At 40.6% G+C, this 27,897-nt stretch overlaps 1 protein-coding gene across 3 annotated transcripts in view; it reads left to right on the forward strand.

Annotated features, from left to right (window-relative positions):
* The window catches only part of NIN (ninein), a 274,889-nt gene that overhangs the window by 96,220 nt on the left and 150,772 nt on the right, over positions 1-27,897 (forward strand). For all 3 annotated transcript variants that reach the window (XM_029598345.1, XM_029598344.1, XM_029598347.1), the window contains exon 5: positions 20,384-20,423. In XM_029598345.1, the coding sequence (XP_029454205.1) occupies positions 20,384-20,423 (40 nt within the window). The remainder of the gene's footprint in view (positions 1-20,383; positions 20,424-27,897) is intronic.

Consider the following 27,897-nt stretch of genomic DNA (forward strand, 5'->3'; position numbering starts at 1 on the left):
GTGAATGCCTTTCCTTAAATGAGACCTGTATTTTGGGACTTGGCTAGCAGGTTGCATACTATGTTTTCTGGTAATTCCCTGTCTTCCTGCTCTGTTGAAAAAATTATTTTCAGATAGACCTGTATATGAATGCCATCTGTTTAAAAAAAAAAATATATATATATACTATACAGAATAATTATGTAAAGATGCTGTCCAAAAATGACTACCAGTGCTGACAGAAAAGTGAAAAATGACTACTGTTAAAAAGAGAGCCTACAGCTTTTTAATAGTTTTCCAAATGAAAGATGAGATATTAAGCACTGCAAGCTTTGAATAACCAATCCATAGAATCTCTTGTGAAGTTTTTGTAAGCGTATGTTCTGGATGTGGACCCTTGGATCGAGAGGGCATGGTCGCTACCTGTGGGACAGAGCCCCACAAGTCCCCACCGTCAGAGGGTGAGGCTGCAGAGGAGCAGAGACCCCGCTGGAGCTTCATCACTACCAGCCCACGTTCCCCCTTAGGGTACCAGGGCCAGCTGGACTTACATGGGGTCTTTGTGGTCGATGTCCAGGCAAGGGTCGAGGCAGGCGGCAATTCTCGTGGTCGGTGTGCAGGCAAAGGTTTAGATGGGAGTTAGTCCGATGATTAGGATGGGACAGAAACTCAGGAAATGCTCAGGAAACTTGCTGGAGCAAGGAACTTGCAGAAGCTAGGAGTCTTGTTGCCCAGGCGCTGGCAGAGTGCAGGGACTATCTGAAAGGATAACAATAATGAAAACATCCTTCAGATTACGTTAATTTTATTTTGTATTGGAAAAAATAACATAAATGAATGACTCTGTACAAACAGGTACATCTTATACAAAGTTGTGACTTACCTACCATCTTTATCGTTAAAATGACTGTTTATAGAGGGGTGCAACATACACTAGAAAATATGGTTGTTGCGCCGGAGGTGGACCCTTGGGCCGATTTGGGGTTGACGCAACCCGTAGGAAGGGTCCTATGGGTCCCCACCATCGGCAGGCTAAGTGGGCTGATGGACGGAGGCCGGTTGGCGCTTCACCAGTACCAGCCCTTGTTCCCCGCGGGTTGAGCCTCTGGGTACCGGGGCCAGCTGGACTTAGGTGGGCCTCTGTATGTCGTCGATGGAAGGATCGAGGTCAGCCCAGAGACAGCAACAGAGGAGTGGTACAGTCTGTACTGGACGAGGTAGAGTCCCGGAGCTCCAGGCGCCAAAGGAACAAAGTCAGACAGGGGGTGCCCGAGCAAGAGCAGGCCGAAGCCTGAATAGGCCAAGTCCAGGACGTAGACTGAAGAGGCATCATAAGGCAAGCTTGAGTCAGGGCCGGCGGCAATCTAGAAGCGGTGGCAAGCAACGCTGAGGTTTGAGTGAGGAGATAGGCAAATGAAGTAGTCAGGAATGCAGAGGTCTGGATCTGGAGAGAGGCAAATGAAGTAGTCAGGAATGCAGAGGTCTGGATCTGGAGAGAGCCAAATGAAGTAGTCAGGAATGCAGAGGTCTGGATCTGGAGAGAGGCAATGGAGTAGTCAGGCAATGCAGAGGTCTGGAGAACAGCAATGGAGTAGTCAGGCAATGCAGAGGTCCGGGCTTGGAGAGAGTCAAACGGCGTGGTCAGGCAAAGCAGAGGTCCGGGCTTGGAGCGAGTCAAACGGAGTAGTCAGGTAATGCAGAGGTCCGGGCTTGGAGAGAGTCAAACGGCGTGGTCAGGCAAAGCAGAGGTCGAGATCCGAGAAGGCAATCCAAAGGTAGGTAGGAACGCAGGAATGAGGAAACCAGGAACAGGAGTCAGCGAGGATCAGGAGCGAGGAGAATCCCTCAGGAGGCAATGAGTACTCGACCAGCGAGGAGACCTGTTGCAAAGGCAAAGCTAGGGAGCGGAGCCCGGGCTTATATACTGGAGCTCTGCTGACATCATCATCCAGGGTCGCGGCTCTGTTCCTGCTGCGGGCCCTACTTAAATCACAGTGATGTGAGCGTGCGCGCCTAGGGAAGGGTGTGGCGCAGAGTAGCTGCATCTCTCCGCGGGCCACGCAGAGAGGCCTGACGCGGAGCACCGAGAGCTGTAGCTGAACCAGAGGTAGCAGGGTCTGTAGCTGAGCCGGAGGCACTAGGGGTGGCCCGAGGACGGAGCCAGCGGCCTACCACTGCCAGAGACAAGAGACCAGGCACTGGATTCAGAGAGGTGAGGGGGCCGAGCTGCGGGTCTGCCGCGGATGACAATGGTAAGTTGTAACAATGGTAAGTTGAGCAGAACTGGGAGTGTGTGACTTTGCTCCCTGCTTTCACTGTGGTTGGGCAGTGGTTATATTTAATATGTTCCTGACTGGAATGAAGATTATTTGTATCAGGGCATATCCTAAGGCTGATCTTCTGCATGACAAACTCATTTTAGCAGTCTGCTGAATAAGCTTGGGTCTAGGACATGCATCTTCTGTACAACTATGACTCTGACTTGTGACCAAGAGGAATACAAGGACTATGTCTGGGTGATGGTTTATTCATAATGTTTTACACATTATCCCATGCTGGCATAGCCAGAGAGCCAAGATAATGCTTTAGAATAAAAGGTAGGGGGCATAATTAAGATACATCCAGAGTTCTGCTCTGTCGAATTTAACAAAACAGGTTTTGTTATCTGCAGTATGTTGAGCAGCAGAGATGCATTGGCTAAATGGCTTGCCCAGTTGATTGGCACCTTGCCCATTCCCTTCTTTGGCTTCTGGCACTATACACCAAGGGCATGGAGCAGTTACTGTTCTTTCTTACACGAGCCTGCTGTCTGCCGCTTTATTCTTTCAGCTTCTTTTGGTTTTGTACCAGGATTTGACTGATAGATGCACTAAAGCTTTGGAAGGAGTGGGATATGTGAAAAAAAAACATAAGACCATAAATAAGAAATCCCCAATGGAGAGCTAAGCATAAGGAGAGGCATTGCAGCGGCAGATAGATCCCTTTCTACATAGAGAGCAGTGAAGCAGCTTACGTGTCAGGGCCTCAAGGCTAGGCTTTGACCAGCTAGCTGCTTTCTACAGAATACTAGAGGTGTGTCTGCCTTCCTCAAAGGGCTCGGAGTACTTCAGAGCCAGAACTGTTTTTTATATGTAACTCTAATAATCTCATTTGAATTAGAACAATCTTCTTAAAACCTTCCCAATTAGAAGGGCTAGAATAGTTTGCTATACTGCACAAAACTATTCTGTATATCCTTAGAAGCAGAGGAGATATTTCCATTACTGCTTTTCCATTTCTTGTTTAACCAAGACACTCTGAAGAGAAGACTGCAAATGGGGCACTTACCAGCTGAACACCCACCGCATTGTCACTACCACCAGAAGTACTCCAAGTACAGTATTCTGTACATTTAAAGAAACACCATCTTGGACTGCCTGCTTTTATTACATCACCTCTGTCTCAATAAAACGAACACATTTTTATAAATTCTAACTTTACCCGTATGTGATTCTTATGCGTAATATTTCCTTCTGGATTCCATTTGTGTTGGATATTTTAGGGGTTTTGATGCTAAAGAAGTTTCCTTATTGTTAAAGCGTAAAGATCAAAATGAAGTTTGGCTAGTAACAAAAGTAATTTTCTCATTTTTGGGTTTTTTTTTTTTTTTTTTTTTACTCATCAGTGGTTTGTTTGTTTTTTACATTGTAAAGCAAATTAGGAAGTTCTATGTAATTAATGTCAGATTTGTGATAGTATCATATTAAGCAGAATATTTGCTCTATTTTATTTTTTTTAAACTTTTGATTTTTCAAAGACATCAGAACTTAAAGTAACATCATGTGATTCCGATAACTTGGAACAGTATCATCACCATACAAGAGTTCAAGCATCCTGTTTTCCACTATAGATATAACCATTCTCCTTAAATACTCAGTGCCCACTGTCTCCAGAGTCCCCCAGTCTATCATCAATCCAATTTTGCCTTTCTCCATGCCCAATATGGACCCCAGTTACCCTCTCATTTGTCCGTCTGATCTTGTAACATTGTCACCCTTTTCATGACCACAATCTCGGCAACCTTGGTCTTCCACTCTCGTAGTTCAGCAGTGTATTTCCAGCGATGGGCGATCGTCAGCCGCGCTGCATGAAGAAGATGGTCGACTAACTTCCATCGACCTCTCATTGATTCTCTATAGGGCCAATGCCCTAGCAGAAATAGCTCCACACTTTCCTCCAGTAGTTGACCATTTATCCTTGAGATGCAAGTGGTCCCAACCTACCCAAATCCCCTCCAACAATAACTTCCATTATTACCAAATTTTGCAAAAACAAAAATCAGGGTCCAGTACATTCTATGGTGCAGGTTATGTAAGAGCTCTTTGAGACGAGCTCTTGTCTTTTGAGACCATTTCCATACTGATTTCCACTCTTTCCCACCCAAAATACTTCCCAAGTCAGCATTCCAATTTTGAATCAAGACGTTAGGCGTGTCTTTCCTACATACTGTGTTTCTAAATGGTTTTGTATATTGCTGATATCAAGTGTCTAGCTCTCGTCTTACAACTAAGCACCTCCTCAATCCCCTCACTTCTCCAAGGCTTCAGCAATGTCATTCAAGGGGGTTAATGCCTTCCTCAGCTGTTAGTATAAGTATCTGATACCAGCAAGTATATAAACTTCTACCATAAGTTCAGTAAAGGGTTTAAGTCTCCCATTGGTCCACAGTTGCCCCAAAAAATGCAGATTGTTCTTCTTCCAGTATCCGATATCCTGGGAAAACGTCCACGGGGACAATTGTGGGTTCCACAACAGGGATGTCAAAAAGGTTCCCCGTTATCTAAGAACCACAAACTGTGTGCCTGTCTGCACAAGATATTCTGCTTATTATATGGTATATTTTATTTAAGGGTCTGAAGGGTTAAATATGATAGAAATATTCTTTCTCGTCATCTTATGTAATGAAACTCAAAAGCTGTGCACAATTGTGCTATTTTCTTGCTTACTTTTGATTCATTACATTATTATGCACTGGATGCAAAAGTATATTTTTTTTACATGGGATGGCCTTGTATTAGGAAATGGCCTTTAAAATATCCTTTTTAATTGACAGTTTCGTAGCTCTGGACTTGCATTTAATGAGCAATGGTGACAAGTGCATTGTCTTCATGATTTGCTGCATTGTCTGCATTTATATACTGACTCCTCAGCAAATGAGAGGAAAGAAAAGCCCTGCCTCCCCCCCTCCCCCATAATTCGGAGGCTTGTTCTAAAGACATGAACAACCTGAGTAGCGTTGCCCAGTGCGGTGTGCCTCACTAATCCCTTTAATTAGCAGCATTCTGCTGGATAACAAAGGTCTGGCTCACTAAACCAGATGGTAGGGTGGAAGAGGTTGCTAAGTTATTAGGGAAAAGGGGGCCAGAGTGGGTGAGCGACACGGGTTGCAGATGCTTGTATGGGTTCTGGGTTGGAAGGCGAAATCATAGAAACCTGAGCCATCTGCTCCTCATCCCACAACAACAAGCACGTGTCCATCAAAGTAATGTATTCCAAAAATCTCTGCCTTCTGCACAGGGTGTAATACGTGTGACTCGCATCCAGCTGTAGAACAATTGAGGTCTGCGTAACAATATCTTTTGCGTGTCATTGAGATGCATGCTCCACAGCACTGAAGGGGCATTCCCCCCCCCCCTGCCTGCCTTCTGTGGCAGCCATTTTTGGAGCTGCCCTCAACCCCTGACCCCTGACCTCTGCCCCTCTCCGCTTCACAATGAAACTATTGTCGAACACTTGCTGTGGTAACAGCAGAAGGCTGTGGAATAGCCTCCCAGTGTTGATGGGAGGCAGAAATAAGTTCCAGTGGCTGAGCTGAATTGGGCTGCTGTGACACAGGGTCCCCCTGGCTTGTGACTGTTCTCGCTGGTAGCCATCAGTAATCAAGAGTTGTGCCTCTGTGCTGCACCACAGACATGTGGATAACCTTTTGTAAAATAGGCCTGATGGGCTTGCGGGATTGTATCGAGCCGCTTACAATAGACTGTCCTAAGTCAATGGAGCTTTGCCTTGGGAGTTCAAAAGTTAATTAAAAAAGGAGGGGGTGGAATTCAATGGGCCATTTTCTAAATTGGAGAAAGTGTTATATTTTTCAGCTCGTGCATTTAAGATATTGGAAGAACAGGCTTGTTAAATGTCGTCCTTTATTATTATTATTATTTTTTTTTAAGAGTTTCTTTTTTACATTGCTGTTGCAAGGTGTCCTCTTGATAGCACTGAAAGCGACAGCCTTCTGTTCCACAGAGCAGGCACAGTACTTGGCCGTGTGCGTGTCTGACCCCTTTGAGTGATGTGAGAGTAGCTTGGTCTCCATGCAGTATTCATTAGGGCTCATAGTGGTCCTCAGATGGCAACAAATTTTAGTCTATTTATAGCTTAAAGGCTCCATCTCCCTTTACCAGTTTCAGAGCTGCACAGCCCACCTAGGCACCGTTACTAATGATCCGGTTCTTATTACTTTGGAGTAAGAGCTAGCAAGTGTAGTCCAATGTAATTCTTTGACAGCTGGGTACATTCGGAGTTATTTTACTGGAAGGGCAGAGATGACGTTCTCCATGCTCGTGGATGTCTGAGCCCAGCAGCAGGAAGAATGCTGCAAAACAGGCTGTGCGTGTAATAGTGCGTGTAACGTTTGTACAAGTGTGTGATAGTGCATGAAGTGTTTGTACGAGCAGACTCGGAAACAATGCTGAAAGAGTGGCCTAATCCAGTTTCCATGGCGATCCTGTTGATTAATGGCTTTTAGATGTAACCTGAATGAGATGCATTAGACTTTTATATCTTGATTTAGAGCGTCTTTGTATCCCTGATGACTTGGGATGTAAATCCATCAGTCACGTGTGTAGACTTTATCTTTGGTTTTTAAGTGTGAAAGTTAATGGATCTACCAGTGCTGCAGTTCATAGTCTTTCTATACCATTAACTGGTAAGACAAATTGACAGGAAGGAATAGGTGAGATTGCTGTCTGGGTAATCCATTTAAGTTCTGCTGTGAAGCCCACTGAAAACTAATGTCCATAAACACTCATGTCTGTACAGAGAATACATTTTCAACTGAATGTGGTTCAGACTTCCAGTATCATAACACCACAAGCTGCTGTCTGTGGGATTTATTTATTTATTTATTTAGATTTTTATATTCCACTTTTCAGCACTTCAGAGTGGATTACATTCAGGTGCTATAGGTATTTCCCTATCCCCACAGGGCTTACAATCTAATTTTGTACCTGAAGACTGATGTGTGCTTGATTCTCTGGTACTGCAGATGTTCCATACTTCTTTGCAATGCTCATACATTGTTCAATATAAAATTAAATGCTTTTCTATGTTGGAGTGGCTGTCCTGAATTCAAGGGCTGTATGAAATTGTTAAGGAAGGAATTTCACCATGGCTGACTAAAGTCTGTCAAGTTAAAATGCCCTCCACTCGGTTCATCCCCAGGAAGAATATGCTCGCTTAAATTTGATTTTCTGCTTTTTGCAAAAAAAGCTCAAAGTGAGTTAGCTTAAAACCCAAGATGACACAAGCATAACAAAAATCATAAAATAGGGCAATAGTTAAAGAACCAAATACATAATATTATACAGTCAACCAATGCCATAAATTAAAAATCCAATAATTGGTTTACACTACCCTTGCCCAGCCCAGTTACTTCTTTCATGCAGATCCTTCTGGTTATACTGGTAAAATATAACTGTGTACGCCCACAATTGTAATATAAAGGTTTCTCCTTAGCACCTGACTTCCTATTAGCACCTGCAGAACCCATCCCCTAGTTCTGTGAAAGTCTCAGCACTGCAGGGCCAGGATGGAAGAAACTCCCGAGTGCGCAATAGCTCAAACTATAGCAAACATAACTTTCTGATAAAAGGACATAGCCTCTGAGTGTGGGGAGCACTTTATTTCAACCCTACAAACCCATAAAGGGTGGGGGCATTTTTTTTTTTTAACTTGGGCAACTTGTCCAAAATTAAACCTATAAATAAGAGACTGAGAGAGGAGTCAAAATTGTGAAAAGAAAGTGTTGCTTTGTCGGAGTATAAAGCCTTGTGGCGGCTCTGTGTTTACTTAATGCATAGCAATAAGGGTCAACCCAAAGTTGTAGGTGATACCTCACAGCTTGCTTAACCTCTTTGGCAATACAGTGCAAAGAGTAGACAGGAAGGGAGAGGGTAGCATCAGGTAGCCTGTAACTGGACAAGTGCTAGAACTACTCCTGGGGGAATTCTGCACAAAAAAAGGTAAATTCTGCAAAGTGCTTTAAGTAATTTACCACTTAAAGATGTAGAGTTATAAATATTTTGAGCAGAATTTCCAAAGAAGTTCACTGTAAGAGTGTCTCTTCACCCTCTCTCCCTACTCCCCTGGCCAGGCTCCTTTCACTTTGTCCTCTCAGGCCCCAGCTCCTCCACCTGCCACTCTCTCCCTTCCCCCTTTAGGCTCAACCCCCTTCCATTCTATCTCTATTCCCAGAGTTTGTCCCCTCTCTCAGTACTGCCCCTCACACAGTCTCCCCCGTCCCTCTCTTTCTCTCACACACACACGCAGGCTCCCTCTCTAGTGTACATACATACCCCATCATACAGGCTCCCTCTCTCTCATGCACGTGTAACACACACTCACCCTCATAAAAGCACTCTCTCTCACATACAAACACACACCCTCAAATAGGCTCCCTCTCTCTTTTGTGCACACACCCACACAGGCTTCCTTTCTCTCTTACGCATACACCCTCACACAGGCTACCTATGTCTCTCATGTACCCCTGCACACTGGCTCCCTCTCTCACTCACACCCCCCTACACAAAGGCTCCCCCTCTCTCACACACACATCCCTTCATACAGGCTCTTTCTCACACATACACACAATCTCACACAGGCTTCCTCTCTCACAAACGAGCACCTCACATACACACAATCCCTTTTTCACACCAACCAGCTCCATTCTCTCATATATATTCCTTCACAATCCCCTCACATAGGCTCCTTCTGTATGGCACCCTCACCCATGCTGTCTCACACACACACACTCACTCTCACTCTCAAACACTCTACTCGTGGCACGCTGGGGGCCTGCTCCTTTGCCATGAGCAGGACGGGACAGCTCGTGGCATGCCTGGACCTGCTTCATCTTCACTGCGAGCAGGACGGCCTCCCCTCATGTCGGGGCCTGCTCCTTCTTCATTGTGAGCGGGGCTGCCTTCGCTCATGGCATGCTGGGGCCTGCCAAATTCTGCACAGAAAATAGAATTGCTGTGCAGGAGGGGAATTCTGCACAATTTCTGCACTCCACAGTAGCGCAGAATTGGTTCAAGCCTGTAATACCTTCCATTGATTTGCATTGGTTACATCTGTTTTGAATGTCTATGTGACTGAAGCAGTTATGCTTTCAAGATTTATATTGTAAATGTTAACTGAGAGTGATCATGATGCAATCAAATTTGGGATAGTCACTGGAGCAAAAAAACCCTGAAAACAATAACATAACTTTAAAAAAGGGAGACTATGAGATTAGGAAAATAAAAGAAAACTAAAAGAAGCAATTCTTTTATGTATAAGAGTTAAGTCTGCATGAGGCTTAGAAGCTATTTAAAAATGCTATTTTGGAAGCCCAGGTATAATGTATTCCACAAATTAAGAAGGATCAAAAGAATAAGCACCTGCCATTGTGGCTAAATGGTGCTGTATAAGAGGCTATCAATGACAAAGGCATCTTCTAAAATTGGAAAGGAGGACCTAATGAGGAATATAGGAAGGCACATAAGCACTGCCAGATTAGATGTATAACACCTAATTAAGCAGGCCAGTTGAGCCATTGGATGACCAAGGGATAAAAGGGGCACTTAGGAAGGATAAGGCCATGCAGGAAAAATTAAATTAATTCTTTGCTTTAGTCTTTATAGATGAGGATCATGGAACGATACCCACACCTGAACTGTTTTTTCAAAGTGATGATTGAGAGAAGCTGAATCAAATCAGTGTGAACCTAGAAGAAGCACTAGAATGAACTGGCAAATGGTAGCAAATCACTGGGACCTGATGGAATTGACCCAAGAGTTCTAAAGGATCTCAAATATGAAATTGCAGACCTACTACTGGTAATCTGTAACCTATCATTCAAATTTGCCTCTATACCTGAAAATTGGAGGGTAGCAAATGTAACTCCAATTTTCAAAAGGGACTCCAAGAGTGCCTGAGCAACTACAGACTACGGAGTTTGTCATCTCTGGTAAAATTGTGGAAGCTATAATTAAGAACAAAATTACATGGACGAATAGGAAACAGCCAGCATGGATAGAAGTAATGCCTTACTAACCTATTAGAATTTTTTGAAGGTGTAAATAAGTACATGGATAAAAGAGAGCAGATTTGAAATAGTGTATTTAGATTTCCAGAAGGTGAGGAGGTGAGGAGACTCCTCAGATTGGTAACTGATTAAAAGACAAGAAACTTTTCAGAGTGGAGAAAGGTGAATAGTAGAGAGCTCCAAGGATCTGTCCTGGGATAGGTGATGTTCAGCTTATTCATTAATGATCTAGAAAGAGGAGTGACAAGTGAAGTGATCAGATTTGCAGATGACACACAAATATTCAGGGTAATTAAAATAGGCAGATTTTTTGAGGTACTTCAGAAGGACCTTGTGAGGCTGGAGAACTGAGCATCTAAATTGCAGAAAGGTAGAGAGCATGTGCAAAGGGATGTACATAAGGAAAACTCCCTAATTTTAGATAGACAGTGATAAGTTATGCACTGTGAGTAACCATCCAGGAAAAGAATATTGGAGTCAATGTGGATAGTATGTTGAAATCTTCTGCTTGGTGTGTGGTGACAGTCGAATAAACAAACAGCATGCTAGGAATTATTCAGAAAGGGAATGGAGAATGAAATGAACATAATGTTTCTGCATAGACCTATGGTGAGGCCACACCTTGAGTATTGTATGCAATTCTGGTCATCCCATCTCAAAAAAGATGTAGCAGACTTATAAAAGGTAGAGAGAGGCAACAAAAATAGTTAAGGGGAGGGAACCAGCTCCCTTATGAAGAGAGGCAAAACAGGTTAGGTCTCTTCAGCTTGGAGAAGAGATGATTGAGAGGGGATATGATAGAGATCTACAAAATCATGAGTGGAGTGCAACAGGTAGATAGAGGAACAGTTATTTACCCTTTCAAATAACAGTAGGTCTTGAGGGACATGCCTTGCAGCTAACAGCAGATTTAAAACAAATTGGAAAGAGGTTTTTTTCATTCAACATACAATCAAGCTATAGAATTTGTTAACAGAGAATATGGTCAAGGCAACTAAGTAACTCAGCTGAGGGGGTTTTTTTGTGTGTTGTTTTTTTTTTTTTTAAAGGGTTTGGACAAATTCCTGGAAGAAAAGTCCATAAATAGTTAACTACCAGGAGACTCTGGGTTACCCATCACTTGCTACTGGGTACGAGTAGCAAGATGTTGGATCTTTTGGAATTGGCCACTGTTGGAGACAGGATGCTGGGCTGAATGGACTTTGGTCTGACCCAGCATGGAATTTCTCGTTTGTAGTAGCAAAAAATTGTTTATGCACATTAAACCTTGTAAGTGAAAAGAGGGAAATATAAGCAACTTAAATTTCATTTACCTGTTATTGCTGGTCTCACCCATTCTGTTCATTATCTGCTCTTGGCTTTGGGATCATACTATGCTATCAGTTGTCTTCCAACAAATAATGAGAAGAAAATTAACCAAATCACCAAGGGGCGGAACATTAAAAATATACGTGATGGCAGATAAAGACTAGATATCCCATCCAGTCTGCTCATCCACATCCATTACTCAGCTTTATAGTTCCTTCTTCTCCATCAAAGAATTTCTGCTTGTCCTATGTTTTCTTGAATTTTGATATTGTCCTTGTCGTCTCAACATTTCTGTAAAGAAATATTTCCTTAGAGTATTTCTGAGTCTATCACCTTTTGCCCTCCTCCTAGTGGGGGCTCCCCGATATAACCCAGTCAGGTTTTAAGGATTTCCGCAATGAATATGAGATCTATTTGTTTACAATTGAGGCAATGCATATGAATATATCTCAATTTATTAATTTAGATTCTGCTTTAAAACAAATCAATGACCTCGTCAAAATGGATTACAGCATACATCAAATATGCATTATAATATCAAAATCATATAAATTTAAAAAATAAAATGAAATAAAACCAAAATAAAAATGGTAAACCTAAAAATGATAAGCAAGATGTAAAAATACCATTGCTCCACTATCACCAGTACTTAATCTAGCTCAGCATTCACCCCAGAACCCTTCAGTCTAGTACTATACAATAACAAACACAAAATCCAATAGTTAGTGCATCTATAGCATTCAGCTAAACAACCACACTTCATCCCGTCCCAAGATACTTAAAATACAAATAGTTAGAGATACCTCAAAATAACACTTATACTGTACAGTCTAGACAGAATATCTTGATGGACCACTGCTACCTATCTAAGTTGTCCTCCAAGATGACATTTAAAATCAAGAGCCCCACTCCAAAAATAGTCAAGTTCTCAGGCTCTTACAGAAAAGCATATAGTTTATTGTATCCCTTAATGTTTCAGATAACATATTTCAGAGCTGAGGGGCAACACCTGAAAAAAGCATGCCCTAGTTCTGGATTTAGTAGTAATTTTAATTGATGGAACATCTAATAACATTTCCTGATTCTATCTTAGCAAACTAAAAAAAAAAAGAAAATAAACCCATCTAATTTTATCCCTTAAATATATGGGGCCAATTCCTGCCAGAACTCAAGACCAACATTAGATTTTTTAATTGAATTCATACAATCATAGGCAACCAATGCAATGATTTCAAAAGCAGTGTGATTGCTTCCTTTCCTAATCAGGACTACCAGTAACAGCATAAGCACAGGTATTGTAATTTACCTAACAATTTTTTGTGCAAACCTGCATAAGATAGAATTACAATAATTTATCTCATGTGTATTCATTGTGGAAATCTTGAAAACCTGACTAGTAGGTTGAGGCCCTCAAGAACAGAGTTTGGGTTTCCATGTTAGAGGCAGACCCATTTGAATGAAAAGGAGGCTCTAGGAGAATGTATTTTTCACGCAGCACCCAAACTGTGGAAATTTTTGCCAAAGGATGTGGTAAAAAGTTAGCGAAATTGGTTTTAAAAAATTTAATAAGTTTAAACAAATTCCTGGAGGAAAAGTCCATAAACCATTATTTAGCCATGTATACTTGGGAAAGTTATTGCTTAACCCTAGTAGTGAGCAAGAAGGATTGGATCTATTCCTTGAAATTCTGCCTGGTACTTGCGATCTGGATTGGACACTGGATGCTGGGCTTGATGGACCTTTGGTCCAAGTCAATATGATTTTTCTTATGTGCAGTACTACTTTTATAATAAAATTTAGTAAAAAGAGAATAAGTCACTGAGCCCTGGAACTAACAAACTCTGCGTGTTGAAGTGACTGTCACCAAAAACATAACAATCCAAGTCTTGAGTCCGCAAGAGTTTACAGGCTTGAAAGGGGCTTTCATCAGCAGAGCAAGTACCACATTGAAGTCCCAAGGCACTGTGGGTGGCTTGATGGAAGGTTTCAACTGAAGCAAGTCCTGCATAAATCTGGCAACTAGGGGCTGCACAGGGATGGGGGTTACCTTCTCCATAGTTTTAAGGGCAATTACATAAAGGTGAACCTTATCAGAGTTGATATTTAGACCAGACTGATAGATGTAGAAGGTAATTGAACAGTTTTTGTGTGGGATATGAGGAGGTCTAGGTCCTAGCTCTCACACCAGATGGTAAGCCTCCTCCACTTTGACTCTCAGAATTTTCTGGTGATTCCTTCTAAACGTCAGAAGGAAATGAGCAACCAAGGGAATCTACTACTTTGTTAACATCCAAACCATTAAATCCAGGGAATGGATTTTAGAATGTAGGAGTCTCCCTTGATCCTATGTGATAAGGGTTGGAAGACTTTATAACTGAATTGGTCTCTTGACAGATAATTTTCAAAGAAGAAGGAACCAGATCTGTCTTGGCTAGTAAGAAGCTATGAGGATCATAGTTCCTTGGTCTCTTCTGAGCTTTACTAAGACTTTTGCAATCAAATGTATTGGAGGATATGCTTATAGAAGCCTCTTTTCCCAATGAAGTGAAGACATTTGATACTATTCTGCCTTTTGATCCTCTCCTGGAGCAGAAGCTGCAGACCTTCCTGTTCAGATGAGTCGACAACAGATTTATCTCTGGTGTTCCCACTCATTTGCCATTGTCTGATCCAGAAAACTCATAAGGGTCTAAGATCTGATATGACATTTTTTTCCCACCAGATATGTGGCTTGGTTATCCCTTTTGAGATGACTCAGTTCCATATTGTAACAGCTTTCTGGCATAGGAAGAATGACTCAGTTCCTCACTACTTGTTCAGGTAGAACATAACTACTCAATTGTTAGTTCTAGAACAATTTTGATGGTTATCTGATCTCTGAAAACTCTTAGAGCAGTGGTTCCCAGAACTGTCTTGAAGGACCCCCAGCCAGTGGGGTTTTCAATGAATATGCATGAGAAATTTGCATGCACTGCCTCCATAGCATGCATACTTTATCTCATGCATAATCATTGTGGATATCCTAAAAAACCAGGACAGGTTTGGGAACCTCTGTCTTAGAGTGTTTAGTACTGCCCAAAGTTCCAGGAAACTGATGTAATATCTTCTTTCCTGGATGGATCAGGGGCCTTGGGTATGGAGCCCCTGAATGTGAGCTGACCAGCCCAAGGTTGAAGTATTAATTGGGACAATTTGATACAGACTAATTTGGAACAGTAAGCCTTGGGTTAGATTGGGATGGTCTTTGGGTTGACTTGTGATACAGATACTCTTTCAGTTTCTGTATAGCTTTATTCCACTGAGACTTTGGCATCCACTGGACTGATCTCATGTGGAGACATGCCAATGGAGAAGAAAAGATCCAATTTGTGGACAATTTGGTGTGATTCCCCTATCTTGATCAAAGTATTGTAGTTGCTGCATTAGTCATCTAGAATATGTGGAAATGGGTCAACAAACTAGTTGTAGGTGGTAATTTTTTATTGGACTAACTTAATATATCTGTGACTATCTATTGTTATCCTTCCTTCATCTGGTCAGGGAAGAAATTATTTTTACACTGGCATATTCTCTGAAATTTTAATCTGTAGCCTTCCTTTACTATCCAAAGCATCCACCTGTCTGAAGTTAATGGGGGTATATGGTGGTGGTTGTTTTTTTTTTAAAACCTCAGCCTCCTCCCCTCAATTGGTAAATTCGCCAGCATGAAGACTGGAACACTGTGGACTCTGCATTCAGTCAAAATCTCATTCCAGGTTTTATTTGAATTGCTGCTTGGCGCTTTGAGCTTCTGAAATTGTGTTGGTGATGCCTTGAGCTCTGTAAGGAGGGTAATATCTTTTATGCTGTTAGGAATGTTTTTGTCTTACATGCCTCCTGAATGTGGAAGTGGATTTGAAGTGAAAATGGTGAGGGTCTGAAGCATAGAAAAGTGTTTTATTAGATCCACTACTTCCTTGACCATCTCTCCAGAGAAATTCTCCTTGGTGTGAGGCACATCTGGAAGCCTATCATGCAAATCCTGTTAAAGACCAGAAGCTTTTGCAACCTTGGGAGTCGTGTGTCCTTAAAGCTGTGGTTGAGGCTCTCTATGCAGTTTCAAAAGCATCGTAGGTTGAGCAGATCAGATGTTTCCCATATTCCTCTCCTTGCTCCACTGCCCTGTTTTTGTGAAGAAATAACCTGGTAAACTTTAGTACCTTCTGCAGAGTAGACTACATATATTCAGCCATGTAGAGTTGGTGCAAAGCTGTGCAGGAGCTAAGCACACCATTCAGGAACCGACGAGAGAGGGAGCAATTTTAGATCTAATTCTCAGTGGAGCACAGGACTTGGTGAGAGAGGTAACGGTGGTGGGGCCGCTTGGCAATAGTGATCATAATATGATCAAATTTGATTTAATGACTGGAAAAGGAACGTGTGCAAATCCAAGGCTCTCGTGCTAAACTTTCAAAAGGGAAACTTTGATAAAATGAGAAAAATTGCTAGAAAAAAAAACTGAAAGAGCAGCTACAAAAGTAAAAAATGTCCAAGAGGCGTGGTCATTGTTAAAAAATACCATTCTAGAAGCACAGTCCAGATGTATTCCACACATTAAGAAAGGTGGAAAGAAGGCAAAACGATTACCGGCATGGTTAAAAGGGGAGGTGAAAGAAGCTATTTTAGCCAAAAGATCTTCATTCAAAAATTGGAAGAAGGATCCAACAGAAGAAAATAGGATAAAGCATAAACATTGGCAAGTTAAATGTATGACATTGATAAGACAGGCTAAGAGAGAATTTGAAAAGAAGTTGGCTGTAGAGGCAAAAACTCACAGTAAAAACTTTTTAAAATATATCCGAAGCAGAAAGCCTGTGAGGGAGTCAGTTGGACCGTTAGATGATCGAGGGGTTAAAGGGGCACTTAGAGAAGATAAGGCCATCGCGGAAAGATTAAATGATTTCTTTGCTTTGGTGTTTACTGAAGAGGATGTTGGGGAGGTACCCATAATGGAGAAGGTTTTCATGGGTAATGATTCAGATGGACTGAATCAAATCACGGTGAATCTAGAAGATGTGGTAGGGCTGATTGACAAACTGAAGAGTAGTAAATCACCTGGACCGGATAGTATACACCCCAGAGTTCTGAAGGAACTAAAAAATGAAATTTCAGACCTATTAGTAAAAATTTGTAACTTATCATTAAAATCATCCATTGTACCTGAAGACTGGAGGATAGCAAATGTAACCCCAATATTTAAAAAGGGCTCCAGGGGCGATCCGGGAAACTACAGACCGGTTAGCCTGACTTCAGTGCCAGGAAAAATAGTGGGAAAGTGTTCTAAACATCAAAATCACAGAACATATAGAAAGACATGGTTTAATGGAACAAAGTCAGCATGGCTTTACCCAGGGCAAGTCTTGCCTCACAAATCTGCTTCACTTTTTTGAAGGAGTTAATAAACACGTGGATAAAGGTGAACCGGTAGATGTAGTATACTTGAATTTTCAGAAGGCGTTTGACAAAGTTCCTTATGAGAGGCTTCTAGGAAAAGTAAAAAGTCATGGGATAGGTGGCGATGTCCTTTCATGGATTGCAAACTGGCTAAAAGACAGGAAACAGAGAGTAGGATTAAATGGGCAATTTTCTCAGTGGAAGGGAGTGGACAGTGGAGTGCCTCAGGATCTGTATTGGGACCCTTACTGTTCAATATATTTATAAATGATCTGGAAAGAAATACGACGAGTGAGATAATCAAATTTGCAGATGACACAAAATTGTTCAGAGTAGTTAAATCACAAGCAGATTGTGATAAATTGCAGGAAGACCTTGTGAGACTGGAAAATTGGGCATCCAAATGGCAGATGAAATTTAATGTGGATAAGTGCAAGGTTATGCATATAGGGAAAAATAACCCATGCTATAATTACACAATGTTGGGTTCCATATTAGGTGCTACAACCCAAGAAAGAGATCTAGGTGTCATAGTGGATAACACATTGAAATCGTCGGTGCAGTGTGCTGCGGCAGTCAAAAAAGCAAACAGAATGTTGGGAATTATTAGAAAAGGAATGGTGAATAAAACGGAAAATGTCATAATGCCTCTGTATCGCTCCATGGTGAGACCACACCTTGAATACTGTGTACAATTCTGGTCGCCGCATCTCAAAAAAGATATAATTGCGATGGAGAAGGTACAGAGAAGGGCTACCAAAATGATAAGGGGAATGGAACAACTCCCCTATGAGGAAAGACTAAAGAGGTTAGGACTTTTCAGCTTGGAGAAGAGACAACTGAGGGGGGATATGATAGAGGTGTTTAAAATCATGAGAGGTCTAGAACGGCTAGATGTGAATCGGTTATTTACTCTTTCGGATAGTAGAAAGACTAGGGGGCACTCCATGAAGTTAGCATGGGGCACATTTAAAACTAATCGGAGAAAGTTCTTTTTTACTCAACGCACAATTAAACTCTGGAATTTGTTGCCAGAGGATGTGGTTAGTGCAGTTAGTATAGCTGTGTTTAAAAAAGGATTGGATAAGTTCTTGGAGGAGAAGTCCATTACCTGCTATTAAGTTCACTTAGAGAATAGCCACTGCCATTAGCAATGGTTACATGGAGTAGACTTAGTTTTTGGGTACTTGCCAGGTTCTTATGGCCTGGATTGGCCACTGTTGGAAACAGGATGCTGGGCTTGATGGACCCTTGGTCTGACCCAGTATGGCATTTTCTTAATACCTTCTAACCAAAAAGGTCCTGGCTCAAGGCTGCCAAGGTATAGTCCTGATGTTTTGGCCCTTTTCAGCATGGATTCAATAACCAGACTGGTGTGGTAATTGGGTCTAGTAGAATATTTGGCCCCTTAGAGACAGTGAATGTGGTCTCTTGCATCTGAAATTCCTTCATTTTGGTGGACATATGTTGTACACTAGTTCTTTTGGAGACCAAATATGGCTGCCATGAGTTCTCCTGTCTAATTTAGAAGGAACGGCCTTAATCATTTTTAGAATAAATGCTGGACAGGAGAAATTCTCCAGAGGAGATTTATTCCTGGCCTTTGGTGAAGAGGAATGTGGCAGGAGGTCTGGAGAATAATCTTGCTTAAAGTCCCTCACTCATAGATTAGATCCCAGGACACTTCAAATTCGTACTCAGATATGACTGGAGTCTCTGATGTCTGAGGGAGCACTGTCTCACAGTCTCACTCCTAAACTGTTTCTGTTAAGACTGCTGTGGCTTCGGAGCCAAGCGTCAAAGAGCTATAGAAGAAGCTTGCCTCTCAGATACCAAGTACACTTGGTATGCACAGCATTGTCACTAAAGAGTCTTCAGTTACCCTTGGCACAAATACTGAGTTGCTCAGGGTTAGCAATTGCATCTCAAGGCTCTTTTGGCATCTGTCCGAGCCGAGTCACTTGGCATGATTGAGGTGCTGAGAGAGGGCCTCAGGGATGCTCTGTTCCAGCTCCTGCTCATAAGTTGCTGATGCCATTGCAGGGAACACAGGAGAGGAGACAATATCCTGGATGACTAGAGGGGAGGAAAATGATTAATGCAAGGACCGCTGGAGACCACAGCTTTGAAGCTGTAGCAGAGTATGAGCTCATCTCCATCACTGCTGCTTTGGAAAAGGAATGGATGCTGCCTCTATCTCTTGTCCTCAAACACTGATGGGGAATGGCACTCTAGCTCTGACACCTGCACTGGGTGCCATGAACCTTTGAGGCAAACCTCAGTATGGAGAAATCCTCCTTTGACAATTGGGAAGAGCGGAATAGCTTCCTGCTGTGGACCTTTCCCTATGCTTTGGCTCAGAGGAGTGTGATCTGCCCTTCGATGCTGATGAGCCACCAGCAGAGAGTGCAGCTTTGGTCCTTCAACACGGAAACCTTTGATGCAATGGAACATCTGGCTTTGAAACAATTTACGTCTTGGGATCCTGAATGACATTTTGGCACAAATGTTGCAGCTTAGGGGTACAGGAGTCTTGCCCCAGACAATGTATATTATCCATGATGGATGTAATTAGATTGCATTTGGGGCACCTCTTGAAGCAACTGGCCTGTTTCTGTGTTGTCATGAAGAAAGTTGTCAAGGTGGAACCAAAGGAAATGTTTGAAAAATTACAACTGACACACAGCCATTAATGGTCAACAGTGTTGGAAAAACTCCTGGAGCAGCAGTGAAAAAAAACACCCAAAAACTTAGTGCCAAAAATACCTAGTGACAACTATTGGGATGATGGAGGAGACTCAACACAAAGGGAGTTTTCAGCAAAACCGTGCCTAACAATAGTGAGTACGTTTTAAAATCGCAAACACACACATCTGGTTGGAAGAGTGGGCAAAAATAGATTGAGGAGGCTTGACATGATGGCTGTGCGGAAATGTCTGCACATACTCAGAAAATCCTTCTAGGATTTGTCTGGGCTTTGTAAGAAGCTTTCTGTTTGGGGCTGTCAGATGTCACCCACTAGTGTAGTTGATCTCCTTGTCGATGGAGAAATGAAGTAGTTATTTGCCCCTTTCAATGGACATGGTGTGATAAATAAATTGAAAAGTGTCAATAGTAAATCCTTAATTAAGCCTTTCTTTTATTTTAAAATTGGATATCAAATTACTGTGGCATAGTAGGCACCATTGCATGTGATAAAGAATTTCATGGTATAGAAATACTGCAGGTCGTTTGCTGGCTTTCAGAAAGAAGAGAACATCTTGATATGTTGCAGAATAACATTCCTTTTCATAATTAAGTTTTGAATATTTTTTTTTCCAGCTCTGGAAGACTCAGGACAGTGAAGAATATGAAGCAGAAGGTATGAAATTAATTCTATAAATGTTTAGTTTTGCATGACAGTATTGGGGTTTAAGAAAATGGATAAATAACCCCCAACACAATCTTCCTCCTCCCAATATCATGTACTGTATATACAATGCACAAGGATCCCAGTGTGGGTGTTAGGGTATAATAGTCAGAAATGTGCATTCTGGCACATCTAGGTTACATGTCCTCCTGCTTGCACATTTTTGGCACCTGAACTGCTTGAAAGGTGTGAGAGAAGTGTTCTATCCAATTTCATTTGGGTATTTGGAAGTATAGGAAAAACTAAGTAACTTGATTAAGGACAGTCAGAGGATCAGTGGAAAAGCAGGTTATTCTGATACAGCTAGAATAAACATTCTCCAACACAACATGCTGAAGTTGTCTCATTGAGAAAACTTCAAAGCAGCAATGCTTCCTACTCCTGGCAAAATGTCAAGAAGAGGAAGCCAGCCATTGCTATAGTAACAATGTAGTTCACCTGGCACCTATTTGTCTTTAAAAAAAAAAATGTAAGGGAGAAAGAAGTAGTTTTTGAGAATTGGGGTGAAGAAAAAGCTGCAAAACCCCTCTTTTCTCCCAAGAATTAAGGTTAAAAAAAAAAATCAAACAAGGTCATACCTTTTATTGGAATAAATTAATGCAGCTTTCGGTTGCTAAATGCTCCCTTGGGTCAGAATAGAATGAGCAAAAGCTATTACCAGAAAATTTGTGAATCTTACAAGGCATAGAGAAGGGCAGGGGTGGCTTTCTTCTACGTCTCTATTCTGTAGGCTCCTTATATCAACCCACTACCATGTCTAGACCTTTTCATCTTTCTTTACTCTTTCATGTTGTTCCAAACATGGCACAGCTTGCATTAAAGAGGCAAAGTAAACATTTTGTTGCAAATATCTTTAGCGCAGCATAAAATTCATAATGGAAAACAGCAAGCCCTAGGGAGCCAGAAACATATGAAGTCCCCTGCTGTGTCCATGTCTGCCCATGCATAGCTTCATTGAATTTTTCTGCAAGACCCTGCTGCCTTTGTGCATGAGCACAAGAATAAAATTAACTTTATTAACAGCAACAAATAAAATTGGATATCTCAGTCGAGACACCACTTAATTTTAATATTTAAAACAAGAAAGGGAAGGAAAGCCATGCTTTTATGAATGGATTTTCTAGTACTTTTCAACTTTGACCCTGATAAAAGTGACTTCACTCAGCTCAATCTCATTTTCAGTGGTGTAGGTAGCTGTCAGGCCCATGCTCTTCCTCCCTCAACCCCCCACAGTTTGGATTTGATGGATGGATTCATGGATGGAATCATCGCTATAGTGTTCTTAGCACAGGTAGAAAAGCACTAACACCTGCCCCCCCCCCCCCCCCCTCAACTTAATAATACAGTCTGGACTTTCATTAAAGACAAATTCATGACAACATTTTTACCAAATTCAGTATTCATACCTTATGATTGCAAAGTTATTATTCTTTGTCTGCAGTAAAGTTTTCTCTAATAATAGACTTTTTTACTGTCATATTTCCAGTTAATTACTATTTTTTTCTGTCCTATAACACTCCTATAAAAGAGAAATTGGGCACTTAAATATTTACAGATGTATTGAAAATCAAAGTGGGTATGCATTTTACAACTGTGTACTTTATTAGAGAGCACGGACAATCTGAATGTAAGTCTTAAACACCCCCATCAGTTTCTTACTGTAAATGAGAACATATTTAAATTGATATATAAAACTTTAAATATATATAAAACTTAAAAAAAAAAAAAAAAAAAAAAAGGGCCTACTTTCGTTACCTTCGGTCCAGTCAGCACGTTTGAACCAAGAAAGGGAGAGAGCGGTATCTCTGGCAGGACCAAACTCTGGAATACACTACCTATGAGTTTAAGGCTTGAAACTGATTTTAAAAGGTTTAAACATGCTCTTAAAACCTGGTTATTCAATGCGGCTTATATGGTGTGAATAGGTGATCTTTTTTTACTTATTTTATGCTCTTATAGCCTTTCTGTGTTTCATTTAATGTTTTAATTTTTTAGTGTTTTAAGTTATGGATGTTTTAGCAGCTGTGTTATTTTTTATTATGAATGTATATTGTTAAAGCTTACTCTGTGCTTATGGCCAGGGACACAAGAACACTTAGACTCAGTAAAAAGTATAATGTATGTTTATTAGTCAATATAAGTGTTCTCGGGAGATGCTGGGTACTGGGTGCCCTTAGTCCTTCAAATTGACCAGCATCTCTCTGTATACAGAAAGTGACCCTTGTTTTATAGATAACATTCAAATACAGGGTAGAAGGTTCTAGAGACTTGCATGACTGCCCAAAGGATCATTTACATAAGTTGTGATGTCAACTGCATGATTAAATCATCGCTAACTATCCTGATTGGCTTCCCAGGATGTGTAGCCCATTTCCCATGACTTTCTTTGTTCTGGTAAACTCTTACTGGTCAAGACAATCAACAGGTCTGTAACTGTGTGGATTACAAACTCCTGAGAATAGTGCCTGCAGCTCCCCTGTGGTGACTCTATGAATAGACATCACCTGTCTGGTGCCAGCTTGCCTCCACAGATATCCAGGGACATTCTGTAAGTCACTCAGAGTCCATTCAGCCCAGGCAGGCCAAAGACACGCAGAGGCCTCTGGGAATTTCCTTCTCCATTTTGGTCTTCTGTTCAGGCATACTTCTCAATATTGTAGCGCTTTGATTTGTTTTATATTTTTAGCTAATTTAAAATTACAGCTGCTTATTTAAAAATTGTTTGGATTGTTCTTGTTTTATGTATTTTATGATTTGTAAACAGTTACGATGGCTTGTCTTAGTGAGGATATATAAAAGTAATAAATAACATTAATCAAATCAAACAGTTAACATTTTAGATAGGCATATAATTCTTGCTTATATTTAATTTTAAATCTAACAATTTAGAAATTGTAAAATATAAAAATGATCAAAAATACTAATTTAAGTCCTCTGGGAAATCTGTTAAAATTTTCTCTTTTGTAAGTTTCTTTCGCCTATCTTCACATCTTCCTGATCTTTATTTTTAATCATTTCCAAAGCATAGAAAATGAAATTAAAACATTTCCCATGTTTTCAATAAAATGCCTTGCTATGTGATATTTTAAACCCTCCTAATACTGTGAAGATGTTCCCCGAGTCTCCTTAATAGTTTGAATAAAATAATTAAACCCACAGCTAACTAGATAAATAAAATATCTATTGCAGTTCAAAAATTGATATAACTCTGCTTTTTTTTTTTTTTCAAAAACCACAGAAAAACTCTTCTGTCAGATTGGAAGAATGTACCAGCCATGTAGCTTCAAAAGATGAAAGGATTCCATGCTTGTAAATTTTGTTTGGGTTTCCTAGAGCTATGGCATAAAAGGCTGCCCTATTAAAATGAAATGCAGCAATATTTTGAAATGGTTAGTTTTAATTTATACATAGTTCAAAAATAGAAAAATTCGCAAATAATGCCAGAACTCTATTTAACATAGTGAAAAACCTAACTAATGACAATTCAAACACTCAAATAACCCTACAGGAGAACCAATGCAATGATGTAGCCCAATTCTTTAAAGATAAAATTGAGAACCTGAGAAAAAAAAAATCCCCAACACAACAAAACAAGAGATTAAGATGCCCACTAGAGACGTCAGTAAATGGTTAGAATTTGAGGAGATATCACAAAACGAAGTTGAAAAAATGATAAATCAAATGAACCCTGCTACCCATGTAATTGACACCATACCTATTAAAGAATTAAAAAAACTTACCAGCACTGTAGCACCAATACTAACCAACATCATCAACCTTTCACTAAACGAAGGAGTAATGCCGGATACCTTGAAAGGAGCTATAATCAAACCAATCATTAAGAAAAAGAACCTTGACCCCCTTAACCTAAACAACTATAGACCAGTCTCCAACTTACCTCTTATAACCAAACTTATTGAGAAAAGAGTCCAAAAACAATTGTCAAACCATCTTGAAAGTAACAACATATTATACCCAGCCCAATATGGATTCCGCAAACTCTATAGTACAGAGACTTTACTACTAGCTCTATCTGACACTATCTTAAGAGGCTTTGACTCAGGAACACACTACATTCTGGTTTTATTAGATCTCTCCTCAGCCTTTGACACTGTAAATCACAAAATATTAATAGACTGAAGGATATCGGACTCACGAATAAAACAATAAACTGGTTTGAGTCATATTTAAACAATAGATATTTCCAAGCACAAATCAAAAATACGCTTTCAGACAAAATTAAACTAACAGGTGTGTCCCACAGGGATCAGCCCTGTCTGCAACACTCTTTAATATTTACTTACTGCCAATCTGTCACCTACTAGCAGGACTGGGAATCATACATTACTTATACGCAGACAATATTCAACTACTGTTACCCATAGTAAACTCCATCGAAGAAACAATGCAACTAGCCAATATGTATCTCGAAATAATCCAACAGCTCCTAAACCAGATGGAACTGGTAATAAACATCGACAAAACTGAATTCCTACACCTTGAACGGAAAACCATCCATCCAACACAAACTACATTCAAAATAAAAAATAATCAAGATGTGGAATTAGCAATAAAAATACGGAATCTAGGGGTAATAATGGACCCAGAGTTAAGCATGAAACAGCACATATCACAGAAAATAAAAGGATACGGTAAACTAATGACCCTGAGAAGACTGAAACCCCTGTTAACACTAAACAACTTTCGCACAATTCTTCAGGCAATGATATTCGCAAGTTCACTCTTACTAGGGCTACCACAATCTACGCTAAGGCCTCTGCAAATACTACAAAGCGCAGCTGCTAGAATTTTGACTGGCAAAAAAAGAAGGGATCACATAACTGGAACACTTGCAGAACTACACTGGCTCCCAATTGAACAAAGAATACAATACAAGGCTCTTTGTATAATTCATAAGCTAATACATGATGATAAAGCCGACTGGCTCAACACAGTACTGCACGTACATGTCCCGCACAGAAACCTAAGATCTGCTAATAAGTCTCTACTAACTGTCCCCTCTGTTAAATCAGCACGCCTCACTCAAGTAAGGGAAAGAACACTGTCCCTGGCTGGCCCTGTGCTATGGAACACCATGCCCCTCGAATTAAGGCTACAGAGAAATTTGAAAATATTTAAGTCTAACCTGAAAACCTGGCTCTTCAAACAAGCTTTCAATAAAGACAAAGAGAAGGAAAAAAACAATTGATTGATAAGGACGCACCGAAAAAACTGTTTTTGTTTTTTTTAAAACCTACAAGTGCACTTTAATGTTAAATTTGAACCACTTCTCCAATTTCTTACCAAACAGATAAACTCATTTTAAACAAATAGCTTAGTGTACTATATTGTTACCGTACTATGATGGCATGTGCATAATTTGTAACCTATACCACTCATATTTTTTATCGTGCCTATATGTAATAGGGATGTGAATCGTTTTTTTGACGATTTAAAATATCGTCAGATATTTTTTAAATCGTCATTAATTGTTAAAGAGTGCGATACAATAGAAATTCCACCGATTTATCGTGAAAAAATCGTTAATCGGGTTAGTGCACACTAATGGGAGTTAGGACACAATCTAAAAACCCACCCTGACCCTTTAAAACCGCTCCCTTAGCCTCCACCACCCTCCCGACCCCCCCCCAAAAATGTTTTAAAATTACCTGGTGGTCCAGTGGGCCCTGGGAGCGATCTCCCGCTCTCAGGCCGTCGGCTGCCACTAATAAAAATGGCGCCAATGGCCCTTTGCCATTGGCCCTTTGCCATTGGTGCCACTGGCCAGCCCCTGTCACATGGTAGGAGCACTGGATGGCCCGCGCCATTTTTAAAGATTTTATCTTTATCGGATCGGGCGCAGCCGATTTAAAAAAAACAAAAAAAAAAAACAAAAACCGATCGGGCTGGACAAAAAAAAATGCACGATTTGAATCTGAACCGATTCCGATTCACATCTCTAATTTGTAAACCGTTGTGATGGTTACCTAACTTAACGACGGTATAGAAGAGTTTATAAATAAATAAATAAAAATAAACACTGTTTAAAAATTTCCAGTATTTCACAGGTTTCCTTTATATTCTTCGACTGGGGGTTAAAGGTGGTGGTAAAGCAAACATTTCCCAAATCATCTTTCCTTTGGGTCTGGTGGTCATGATGGGGGAGAGCTAAGGGAAGGAGGTGTAGAGATTGAGGGGCCTGACAGCTGGCTGTGTTGGGGTTGTGGGGAAGAAGGGATACAATTGTTTTTTTTTTTCCTTTTTCTTTCCTTGATCTTAACTGATTTACCTAAAACCCGAGCTGCTTTTCCTTAAGAGGTTTATTTTAGAAAAAATGTCCCAGTGAATTCTGTATCTTTATTCTAGTAAGGGCTCTCCTTCTCACAAGCTAGTTGAAGGTTGTTAGAACTTGTGTAACAAATATCTTTATTAGTTTACATTTGTATACAGTGAAAGTACTTGACAGCCTAATTTATTGATAGGAAAACTATTCAGTAAGGCCACTGATGCAGAATTTGCCAAATTATGGCAACTCTGTTCCAGCTGCATGAGCAGCACATGGAGTCTTATTTTGTGTTTAATGCCAAGGGAACACCACCTGCTGTAGATCTAGTAACATGGAAGAGAGTGAAATTAGTCCGTCCACCACTACAGAGTGTTTTTTAAACTCTAATATTGGGTGCACTTCTAAAACACAGGGACATGTGCATCTTGATTTCTGATTTATTTTTTAGCTTGGTCTCGTTGTGTTTTAATACATCAACAGTTAAAATAATTCAAATGTTATGGAAAAATATTCTTTCAAATAATTGCTTCTGTGCTCCTGTCTGCATTCTGCTTGTATTATAAAAGATTGATTAGTGGCTTTGATGCTGTGACTAGGGAAATGTATTACTCTGGATGAAAGGTATCCTTATTTATAGTGGAGCTCAATGAATGATTCAGTCGCTGGGCTGATAATGAGCTGAGCATGTCTGGTTCCCCAGAGCGCTTATGTGCTGAATGTACACTCTATAACATCATATTCTGAAAGGTTTCACCTATTATAATCCTCACAACTGCTCTTATCTAGTGACTGTGAGAGTAATCAGATTATCACTGTGCTGAAAAGAATGTATTCTATATAAACTGTCCCAGAGCAGTCCAGCTGTGACCAGGCATAATAATTTGCAGTGCAAACTAGCAGCCATTAGTTTCAGCATGTATAACCATAGTCCATGCTCCAAATGAGGTCAAGACAACAGAATTTTATTTAAACTTGGAGCATGTTGGTAAGCAAGCACAAGATTTCAAGATCCAAATCGTTTAAGGCTGATGAACAGCCTTAAACGATTTGGACATTTAAGTTTTTGCCAAATATTCTTGTGCTGTCCTACTTGTTGGCAATTTGGCCCTCCTCTTCTACTTCAATCATGTTGGTAAGAGC

The sequence above is a fragment of the Rhinatrema bivittatum genome, chromosome 4 (assembly GCF_901001135.1).
Source record: "Rhinatrema bivittatum chromosome 4, aRhiBiv1.1, whole genome shotgun sequence".
Lineage (NCBI taxonomy): Eukaryota > Metazoa > Chordata > Amphibia > Gymnophiona > Rhinatrematidae > Rhinatrema > Rhinatrema bivittatum.